The sequence below is a fragment of the Protopterus annectens genome, chromosome 4.part0 (assembly GCF_019279795.1).
Source record: "Protopterus annectens isolate FY-2018-M chromosome 4.part0, PAN1.0, whole genome shotgun sequence".
Lineage (NCBI taxonomy): Eukaryota > Metazoa > Chordata > Ceratodontiformes > Protopteridae > Protopterus > Protopterus annectens.
This window is the reverse complement of record NC_056733.1, coordinates 91,482,252-91,494,109: the sequence shown is the minus strand read 5'-3', so window position 1 is coordinate 91,494,109 and position 11,858 is coordinate 91,482,252. Positions and strand designations below refer to the sequence as shown.

The 11,858-nt window shown below is 43.7% G+C and overlaps 1 protein-coding gene across 1 annotated transcript in view; it reads left to right on the top strand.

The window, feature by feature from the left end:
- The first annotated feature begins 561 nt into the window (after window positions 1–561).
- LOC122799208 (ketosamine-3-kinase-like) overlaps window positions 562–11,858 on the top strand; it is a 407,977-nt gene continuing 396,680 nt past the window's right edge. Inside the window, exon 1 of the mRNA XM_044068124.1 lies at window positions 562–1,122. Within this exon, the coding sequence (XP_043924059.1) occupies window positions 982–1,122 (141 nt within the window). The 5' untranslated portion in view covers window positions 562–981. The remainder of the gene's footprint in view (window positions 1,123–11,858) is intronic.

The following is an 11,858-nucleotide window of genomic DNA, read 5'->3' as shown; positions in this document are numbered from 1 at the left end:
TAAAATACCTTTTTAACACACACTTCTGTACCAGTAGTTTGATATACACGACATACAGTTCTAATATGATTGTAATATGTTTGTAAAAGCAGTCTTTAAAAATTGTCCCTAATTGTGAGCCTTTGCCCCTCCCCCACCCCCACTATTTATGGCTTTGTCCGGATTTCTTGCTCTAAGAGTTTGGGAGATACGAGCTATCCATACCGCTCAACTGTACCGAATTATGAGGAAGACTCCTCATTCTGAGTCTTAAAATGTCCACGTTCTTCCATTCTACACATTGAAATAATCTGTAATAAATTCAGGATTGACAAATTCGTAATATCCGTGGTAAATAATACAACATTATATTAATTCATCAAAATAACTTTTTTTACAAGTATAAAGTTAATGCGCGCGCGAACACACACTATACTACTCTTTACTGCACTATACCAGTTATTCCACTGCCAGTAGCAGTGCCACCTTTCTAGCTGCCCAATGTGGGACTTTTGTTACTAAAAAGTATCAGTCGGTGGAACAAGCCAACCATAAGCAAGAAGACAATACTTAACTTCAGTTTATTACTAAAATAAAGATATACCGCTATAATATTCTATTTTTTATTGTTTTAAGTTTTTCGGAGTATTGCAATTGTCTGCAATATTTAACGGAAGCTAGAAACTATTTTTTCCTTTTAAAATATCAGGACTTTTACCATTTTTATGTTTTTTTTTGCAAGACACGGCTATCCAAATCAGGACTGTTCTTCGAAAAAGGAATACGTGGCAACCCTAATAATGCGGGAAAATATTAACAAAAACGTTTGTCTGGGAATAGGATACAGCTACGAGAGCATACACTAATTAAACACTTGACTTTTGGAAACCTTACCTAATTACGTCATGCTTATGCGACATTACGGGATCCCTGAATTTGGTCTTTAGTTTTTCATGCAGAAAAGGTGTAAACATAGGGATTCGTATATTTTTGATTAGCGCAATGGAAAGCCTTCTAAAAAAAGAATTAAACACGTCGATCCTTAAGTCTTCGGGCTGTGGAGGAGGAGGGTGCATTAGTCAAGGGACTGCTTATGATACCGACAATGGCAGGATCTTTGTCAAGTTTAACCACAAGAGTAAGGTAATTACTGCGTTATAGAGTATGTTGCCTGCTTTTCCCTGCTGTCACAAGTGGTTTCAGTGTTACAACATAAAAATTTCCAGAACGATATTTCATCAGGTATAATAAAGTTGGCTGTTTAAAACGGGATTGTAATCATTCATAAGCGCATCGTCTCACTAGCCCCGCCCCCGTAGGAGCGCTTGCTACTTGGTTTTCGGTACTGGCTAAGTGAAAGCACGCACTTACTTTTGCTTTGTCCCGCAACCTCTTCCCCGTATGAGCTTTTGCTAGTTGCTTGTCGGTACTGGCTAAGGGCAAACTTTTGCTTTGTCACCCCCTTTCCATTCAACATCCACACCTACAGCTCCTAATTTTGGTTATAATTGTTTTTCGCTGACCTTCATATGGTCCATTTATGATTGGCAGTAGATTTTTTACGGTGCCGAGGTGCCAGCCCGACACCTATTCCCGCACGCACTTACCTGCATGTCTTTAAATGACACTCGACCGCAGGGAGGACATGCAGACTCCACACAGAAGGCAGTCCAGCCGAGAATTGAACCGGAGAACCTCTTGTTGCGAGGTAACAACGGTTACCGCTGCACCACCGTGGCCTCTAATGGGCCTTATTGTCTAATTTTACTTTAGAAAATTCATGTTGATCTGCATTACCTTATTCTGTCAAATTTTCAAGTTAAAAACCTTGAATACCAGTATTCTTGGCTGGAAAGGTGTCTTGGCTTTGGATACATAAATTACTGCATCTTTTTTGTCTCTATTCTCTTCCCTTTCCCTCTTTTAGTTGGCAACTATAATCTTTAATTGATAGTTAAGTACCATGTGCTAGTTATGTTATCTTTGACAGGTATAGTTTTTAATTGATCTAAATGTGGAGTATTGTTTTTTTGCATTTTTTTTATTGTTTTTCAGCCATAGGTATAATAATTGTTTCCACTTATTATAAGAAACTTGTAATGTTTTTTATAATTTACTACCCAAATTTGTATACTACCGCTGTCTGGGTAGCTGTATTTTTTTTATTTTAAAATCCGCTGCCAATCATGAGCAGACCGGAGTTCCGCTGTGGCGACCCCTAACCGGGAAAAGCTGAAAGACATTACTAATAGTATTGAGAGTGTCCCTGATCATCTCTGATAATTCTGAAATTGTCTCTGATTAGAGAGGTAAGAGATTGAAAGCAATGCCCGCTCACGTGTTTTACTTGTATTTCATTCATTTTTTTTAAATAACACTTTCCGTTACCACTCCACCAGCTGCACACCCAGAGTAATCCATCTGATGTCGTAAATCTTTGTTCATTAATTACTATTAGGACTTTGGTTTTGTCCTCGGAACTGATACAGCCATTTCCAAGCTCGCTCCAGCCAAAAATTCTCATCCAAGACCTACCCTAGTTACTCCAGATCTTGTTTGCCGTGTTCCTAGTCAGATGTGCTAGCCATCTCTCTCAAAGCCAAGTAGAAAATTGTCATTTTTAAGATAGTTTCTCTTCAAATTTTTTTATTTTGTAGTCAATTTAGTCCTTTCTTACTGTTGCCTATAACCTAATTCTATTCCCTACCCTTTTCCTTGGTAATTTAATTTCTGCCATTATTGGTACTGTCCCTCTCTCCTACATTTGACAGGCCCTTCCTTACCACTTGTGGTATTTTTTAAATACCATCGTTTGTATTCTCTCCCCTTTTTCTCTCCCTTATTTTGTTTTTTCTATAGGATAACCTTGTTGCCTTAGTGTATCAGACAAAGCTAAGTTGGGGTTTAAACAGTGTGACAAGTGTGGACCTATGATGCCTAACTCAGATACGCATGCTCGTTGTGTCTACTGTTTGGGCGTGGATCATATTAAAGCTGACTGTGACATTTGTGGTAGTTTTAGTAATCGTACACTAGCAGAATATAAAAATCTTATTTTAAAAGGTTTAATCAAGACACCTTTTTTGGAGGCTCTATCTGGGTCGGAGGTCTTACCCCCTCCAAAGGCCAAAAAACATAAAGAAAAATGGAGTCACTTGGTTCCTGCATCTCTGTCAGTTACGGAACCGAGTCAGCTCCGTGCTTCGCAGGCGCCCTTGGCGTAGACCTCTTCGGCACCAGTTTCTGTATCTTCTCCCTCAGTGTTGTCCATGATATTCACCCCTATTTTTGTTCCAACATCAGCACCACTGACTTCGGTGCTGTCCTTGGATCCAACATTCGCTCCTATGACTGTACCTGCTTCAGCGCCATCCCCGGCCACAGTGCCGACAGTTTCTTCAGCTCCATTGGCTCCAAAACTCGAATATCTGCCAAAGACAGGATACTCTCCAACTTACGACCCTTTTTTGGGGCAAAGGTTTAGTGCCTTTCTAGAAAGACCTGATTCTCCTTCAGCAGCCTCCTTTAGATCCACTAGGAGTTTTTCTGAATTATCTCTAGTGCAGGTTGTGGACCAGCTTCTGGCAGCTAGGGGATTGCCCATTCCAGCTAGGCCTTCCATCCCTCTTGGCTCGGAATCTTTTACTACATTTTCCCCTGTTTATCCTCCTCTGGCCTCTACCCAGATCCCGGAGATCTCGATACCGATGTACACTCTGGTGCATGCTGTCTCTGCTCCGACAGCAGTTTTTCCCCTGTCGACACCGACCACCCTTGCTGCATTGGCTGATGCTCTCTCAGAGCAGTGCTTGGACTGTCCGTACCTTGGTACCTAGTCCACCTATTTTCTTGCTGGTGCCGTCTATGTCCAGGGCACCGGCTTCCAGTCCTCTCGGTGCTCCTCACATGGAGGTGGGCTCCTCAGGGTGGGGTGTGGCCCCGGTTCCGAGGTTGTCATTCCTGGTTCTGGGCTCCCATCCCTCCTCAGGCGGGCCTGCTGTCCAGGTGATGGAGAGGGTCCTTGACTCCACAGGCTCGCAGTCAGCACCAATGATATCGGTATCAGAACCTCCCCCTAGCATGCACCTCTCCCAACCCTCTATTTCAGGAACCCAGGAACGGGAGTCGCAAGACTCCCCTTTGAAGAAATGGTGCAAGAGGAAGCACCTTGATTCCCCGGAGGAATCTATCACAGATGACACTGATTGCGTTGAGGGGGAAGGGTCCCCCACGGTCAACCCAGACGACATCTTATTCGGAGACATTCTCAAAATCCTCAAGCAGCGGGGAGACTGGAAGTCCTCTAACTATTCTTCTGAGGAATTGGTGTTCTTTCAGGCCTTCTGTGCTGGCCATCTACTTCCTGGGTGACCCCACTGGCAGATGACCTTATTAAGCTCATTGTGCAACATGCTTGAAAGGCCCAGGACAACGTAGAACCTGTCTCTCGGAGGCCAGACAAAATTTTATGTACACCTGAAGACCAGCCCCACTGGTCCAAGCAGTTGACAGTTGATTCTGTGGTTGTGGCGGTGGCCACCAAGAGGCAACTGGCAGAAGATAGTTCCACTGTCCATCCTCCGTGCAGGGAGTCTCAGACCATGGACAGACTAGGGAAGTGGACCTATGCTTCAGCGACCTTCGCCATTCGGTCGCTGAACTATCTGGCATACTTTACTCTCCTCCAAAGAGACCTAATTTCTGAAATGTCTTCCTCTTTGGTGGGGGTACTGCCTGATGAGGTGCGTGACACTATCGCCTTGCTACTAGCTACCCTTGAATCCATCTTGAACTCCTCGATGCGTTTGATATCTCACACCACCGAGGGGGCAGCTCGAGCTGCCGCATCTGGCATTATCATGAGACGTAATGCTTGGATGTGGTTGTGTGACTTCACAGAACCTTTTAAATCTTCCTTTGTCAATGCACTTGTCGATAAATCTGCACTTTTTGGACCCAAAGTACGAGACACACTTGCAAGTAGTGAGAAAGATGGAAAGACCTTGTCTGCTGTGGACATATGCTTTTCCAACCCGCAGAGGTCCTACTCCAGGAACCAGAAGGGAGGAAAAATGTGGTTCAAGAAATCCCAAGTATCTTTTCGTGACATTCGTGGTGAACAATCTCCCCGGGGCAGAGGGGGCAGCTCATATGGAAGACTCCCTTTTCGTGGTAGAGGGGGTCTGCGTAACTAGGGTGCTAGAGATTCTTTCTCCGGCAGACCCTACGAGCGCTCCTGAGCAGCGGCCCGATTGCTTTCCCCTGGAAGCAGTCAGAGGTCGTTTTTCTTTGCACCTACCAGCCTGGCATCTTATTACTACCGATGTTTGCGTGCAGAGAATAATATCCAGAGGCTACCAAATGCCATTCGATTTAATTCCCAGACCCGTTAAACAAATCTCCAATGTACCACCCAATCAGAGGGAATTAGCAGCCTTAGAAATAGAAAAGCTGCTAAGAAAAAGAGTCATACAACCAGTCCCACCAGACCAGACAGGATCCGGGTTTTACTTGAGGTTCTTTTTAGTGCCAAAAAAGACAGGGGACTGGAGAACAATGCTGGATCTCAGCCTATTGAACAAATTTATCAAACCTCAAAAATTCCAGATGGTCAAGGTACAGTCCATTCTTGTCTTCCTAGGGAGAAACAACTGGATGTGCTCTGTAGACCTCCAGGATGCGTACTACCACATAAAGATGGATCACCGCTCCCAGAGGTTTCTCCGCTTCCGGATGGTAGCCAATCACTACCAGTTCAGGGCACTGCCATTTGGTCTCTCGACAGCCCCCAGAGTGTTCGCCAAATGTATGGCAGTTGTGGTAGCTCATCTTCGACTATAAGGATTCCAGGTGTTTCCATATCTTGACGATTGGCTTCTTACCGCTCCGACCAGGAATCCCCTACTCTGAAGCCTCTCTTACACTCAAAGTCTCACTGTCTGCTTGGGGATTACAGTCAACAAGGACAAATCTCAAATGTCCCCAACAAAAACTCTGGAATTTATTGGAGCGGTCTTCGACACAACATCCTGTCAAGCTTCTCTCCCCCCTCACAGGCTTTCAAAAATAAGACACCAAATCCAAGATATTCTTCCTCAGACCTATGTACCAGCACGTCTTGTACTGCAACTCTTAGGCTCCATGGTGGCTGCCATTACATTAGTACCACTGGCGAGGCTGCACATGCGAATCCTGCAGCGGCTCCTTTACGCACAATGGTCGTTTATAACACCCACTCAACCACATGATACGTCTTACAAACTGTTGCAAGGAAGAAATGCTATGGTGGATGAGGATGAAGCCACAAACTAATCTTTGATGTTGGCCGTTCTGTCTTCCTCAACCCACGGCCACGGTGACCACGGACACTTCCCTGTTAGGGTGGGGGGGCATTTCCAGGGAAAGATGATCCAAGGCACCTAGTCCCTCATGAAGGCCAATTTGCACATAAATGTCCTGGAACTGAGGGCAGTTCTCTTAACGTTGCAAGCGTTCCATGCATCCCTGCCCTATGGGACCATTGCAGTTCAGTCAGACAACATGTCAGTCGTCTGGTACATCAACAAGCAAGGCGGAATCAAGTCTTACCCCCTGTGTTGGGAAGCCATGAGGATTTGGCACTGGGTGATAGCTTCCAACCGCTTTCTTATAGCAATGCACATTCCCAGGAGTTCCAAACTTATTGTGGACAATCTGAGCAGGAACATCCTGATGCCTCAAGAGTGGTCCCTCAATCTTGTAACAGCGGATCGGATCTTCCAACGCTGGAGCAAGCCTTGCTGTGATCTCTTTGCTTCCCCCCTAAACTACAAATGCAGAAGCTACTTTGCCCTGATCCCCCCTCAGGGGGAACCCCCGAGGGATGCTCTAACGCACGATTGGCCCCCGGGTCTTCTGTATGCCTTTTCCCCCGTTTCCCCTCATTCCAAAATTTCTCCAGAAAGCTCAGAGGTTGAGAAGGAAAGTGATCCTCATTGCCCCCTGCTGGCCCCGTCAGGTCTGGTTCCCATTTCTATAGCCTCATCTGATTCACAGCCTGTGGATCCTGGATCATTTCCAAGAACTGTTATCTCATCCTCCGGGACTGATTCATCCGAACCTCCACAGTCTCAAGCTCACAGCTTGGTTCTTCCACTTCCAGTGATTGCCAGGCTGCCTGGCATCCCATCTCCTGTTCATGAAATTCTTCTGGCTTCACACAAACCTTCCACCAGGAAAGTTTATTCTAGTAAATGGACTAGGTTCTGTATTTCGGCCAAAGATCAGAACTTAGACCCTTTCTCTATGCCTATTCAAAAGATCCTACAATACCTGACTACTCTTTTACATGCAGGAGCCTTAGCATTGACGATCACTGTACATTTAGCAGCTATCGCCAATTTTCATAATGGACTTCATAATTCTTCAGTTATGTCACACCGCTTATGCAAGACATTTTTGAAAGGAGTATTACGTGGTAAACCTCTGGTCAAGCCTCCCTTAGAACCTTGGGACTTGACTTTGGTGCTTCAATCTCTCACAGGTCCTCTTTTCAAGCCCTTTGATTCATGTGATTTAAAATTTTTGCCATGGGAAAACCTTACTTATAGTATAGTATAGTATCTGAGCTGCAGGCCTTGAGTGTCAAGAGACCTTATTTGATCTTCCACATGGATAACGTGTTCCTTCGTACTGACCCTTCTTTCTTGCCCAAGGTCATTTCTGGATTTTCCATTAACCAATCTATTGACCTGGCGGTTTTCTTCCCTCAGCATTCTATTAGATGGGAGTACCTTTTGCACACCCTTGATGTGTATTGGCAACTTTGTTGTTATTTGGACAGAACTAAACCTTTCAGGAAAACAGATCAATTGTTTGTGGCCTTTGCAGGACCCAGATTGGGTAAACCTGTTTCCAAAGTGACTTTATCCTCCTGGCTTAGAAACATCATTACCTTTATCTACCAACAGAATAAGTTATCCTTATAAAGGCTCATTCTACCAGATGTGTGGCTACTTCTGTAGCATTTCATTCTCGAGCCACTATGGATGATATCTGTGCAGCAGCTACTTGGGCAAGACCTCATACTTTTATCTCTCATTACAAATTGGATTTGGCCTCCATGGGAAGTGCATCTTTTGTTTCTTTGGTGCTCAGGAATATCCTTCCTTAGGGCCACCCAGGACTCAAGTAGCTGGGGACTTGGTCCTAATAGTAATTAATGAACAAAGATTTACAACATCAGATAAAGACGTTGTGTCTTACCATAACGTTCCATCTGTGTTGTAGATCTTTGTTCATTCATTACTTCCCACCCTCCTTCCCCCTGCCCGGACTCCTCGTGGATTTTAGGAACTCCTGGTTAGGGTATTTGCTCAGACAGAGGCTTCTGCTATTTTTCTATTGCTACGTCTATTATATAGGGGTGGGCAAACTCGATCTGGAGTAACTAGGAGAGGGACATTATGGGTAGGTCTTAGCTGAGAGTTTTTGGCTGGCGCGAGCTCGGAAACGGCCGTATCGGTTCTGAGGATGGAACCGAAGTCCTAATAGTAATGAATGAACAAAGATCTACAACACAGATGGAACGTTATGGTAAGATGTAACTTATTTATTCATTTGTATCATTGTACGTGGAACACACAGAACTTTTTTGGGTGGTGTAAGCCAGGGAACCTTGTTGGCTAGGCTTACTTAGGCCCTTGGGCCGATAGCCTAGTACCTACCTATGAACCTATGGAATTATTAAGGGTTTGTAAATGAAGACATTATATAGTGCGTTCAGTTCTTTCACACAAACATAACACTGGTGTTTAGTTACCTGTTTCAAATTCTGAGCCTAGGGTTATAAACTGGTCACCATTAGGAATAAAAAGTACAGTTCTGTAAGCTGAACTTAGGATATCAGTAAATGTTTGAATGATCACTGCTACCTTATTTGTGTGGATTATAGTTTGCCAAGGATATAAGAGCTGGCCAGCTTCCAAAGATTCAGGGCACCTTCCAGGTGCCCAAATTGAAAAGTAGCTCTGTATGACTTGACTATAAGACAAGTTTAGTCACTAAGCCCTTCAGATGTTCCTGCCAAAAAAATAAATGTCCACACCCTGGCATAAAAAAACTCCCCAAACAACAAGGGGGAGGGAGCAGCTTCTGCAGCAGTGATCATTCGAGCATCCACTGTTATTGTAAGTTTAACTTGCAAAACTGTACTATGTTCTTCATATAGATAACTGCTGCAGTTGTTTTGGCTGTATATATGTAGCTTACCATAACTAACTATATTTGAGAGGAGGAAGGAGAAGAGTCCAGGAACCCTTGGAGAATGGTCATAGCAAAACTTGAGCTAGACCCAGAGAAGGAATAAAGCTTATAGTGCTTTGTAAAAGTATGTACAGAAGACCAAGTAGCAGCTTTTAGAATACTTCAAGAATCTAACCCTTTCCAAAAAGCTGTCACGGTGAGTATAACAAAAGGTAAATAGTCTTAGATAACCATTTGGAAGTAGTCTGTTTTGACACAGGTTGTCTCCTACCCTTCACAAGAGATGAACAATTGATCCAAAGATCTGAAAGATGTAGGTCTGTCAAGATAGTACCTGAGTTGCCTGTGGACATCCAAGCTAGGAAGTATCCCTTCTCTCTCATGTTTAGGTTTATGGAAGAAAACAGGTAAATGGATAACCTGGCTTTAAGTAAATTTGGATACCACTTTAGGCATAAAAGAAGGATTAGGTCTTAAGAGACCCTGTCCTTTATGGAAAATGAAGAAAGGTTGACTCACCATAACTGCTTGTAAGTCGGATTCTTTTCTTGTAGAAGTCTGAGGAGTCTGTAAAACTACTTTCCATGTTAAGAACCTCGGGTCAGCCAGATTAGCTTGATCAGATGGAGCAAATGTTAGCTTCTGTAACACAGAATTAAAATCCCAACGAGGGGCCATCGGTTTACTTGGAGGCATCTTATGCAAAATCCTTTTCTAGAACTTTTTGACATGAGACTGCCTTGAAAGAAGAGGATCCATCGGCAGACATGCTGAAATAGATGATAAATGAACCTAGCCAAGAGTAATAAGAAAGGCCATATGATAGTAACTCACAGAAATACAGTAAAACCAGAGAACTACTAGCCCCAAATTGGTGCTGGTTATGTTGTTGGCATAAAGTAGAAAACCTTTTCCATTTGCTAATATACGAGTTTCTAGTACCTGCTGCCTGTCCTCTGAAAACAGGTGCCTAAAAGGAATCAAGACACTATCACTGAGGAATCAATTGAAGAAGATTGATGTTGGGATGTATCAAAAACCCCTGTTCTTGTGTGAATATATCCATTCTGTAAAGAAGCTGGTGGCAATTGCCCCTAGTTGTTCCCAAAAGAAGGGGAAAACCAAGGTTGCCTGGGCCAAAAGGGAGTCTCCGCAGTGATTTTGGAGAATTCATTCTGACTCTTCAGAAGTACCCAGGATATTAGTGGAAAGGGTAGAGAGGCATACAGGAACATTCCTGTCCAAAGAAAATGAATTTGTCTTCCAGTCCTTCTTGCATGGAGTCCTGGAATGGAATTTTGCCACTTGATTGTTCAGAAAGGAGGTATATAGGTCTTCTTGAGGAACTCCTCACAGATGGATTACATTTTGGAAGACTCCTGATCTAGTTTCCAGTTATGAGGGTCTGCTTTCGTCCTGCTCAGCATGTCTGCCACACAGTTTTGCTCTGACAGAATGTAGAATGCTTGTAGAGTAAGATTATGCTGTGAAGCTATATTCCAAGCTTGCACGGCTAGTCTACAAAGGGGGGGTGCAACCTGGTTCCCCCTTGCTTGTTGGTATACCACATGACTAGTGTTGTCTGTAACCACTTGAAGAGGTCTCTGGGACCAAAAATGGTTGAGAGAGATGAGTACCTTGATCAGGGAAGCATCTCCTTGATATTTATGTGCTTGCATCTGTCCTTTGTGTCCCACACCCCCTGCACTTTTGTCACACCAGAAGCTGCTCCTCAAGCAAAGACCGAAGTGTCTGTGGTGACTTACTGCTTTGGAGCAAGGATGGAGAAAGGGAGACCTGGATTTAAGCATATCTGTTGCCTCCAACAAAAAAAAATTCTCTTCTGACAAACCACAGTACTGGCATTTGAAAAAATAAAGGGTGTTGATGCTGGGACCGAAGGGAATTCAGATACCACTATGTCTTATGTGGAGTCTTGCCGAAGGTCTCATGAGAATCATAGATGCCATGAGACCCATAATACTGAGGTGATTGTCCCAGTGACTGAAGTCTTAATGGAAATCCTTAGAAATAGAGCTAGATAAAGGTCTGTTTTTTGTGGAAGAAGTTATTTGAACTGAGGTGTCTAGTTGACATCACAGCAACACAATCCTGTATGGGGGGAGTCAAAGTCTTTTGAATGTTCTCTTGGAATCCCAGCTTGTGCAAGAGATCTCCTACCTGAGAGAGAGAGAGATTCCTGACATTTTGAAAAAGACTCTGCAAAGATAAGCAATTCATGTAACTACTGAAAATGTGGATACTTTGTAACCTGCAGTGAGCTATAACTGGAGCTAGACCCTTTGTAAATACTCTTGGTGCAGTGAGTAGTCTAAAGAGTAAGGCAGATAATTAATAACGTGATCCAGTCACACACAACCTTAAGAAATGTCTGAAGTCTGGATGAATAGGGATAAGCATCTTTTAAGTCTAGTGTTACCAGGAAACTTGAAAGTGGAAGAGGAGGTAACAGGTTATGAAGTGATCTCATTTTGAACTTTGGCACTATCGCAAACAGATTAAGGAAAGAAAGGTCCATAACTGGTCTCAAAGCTAGAAACATGCTTGAATAAAACCCCTTCCCCCACCTGGGAAAGAGGGACTACTTCTATCACTCTTTAGGACAGCATGTGATG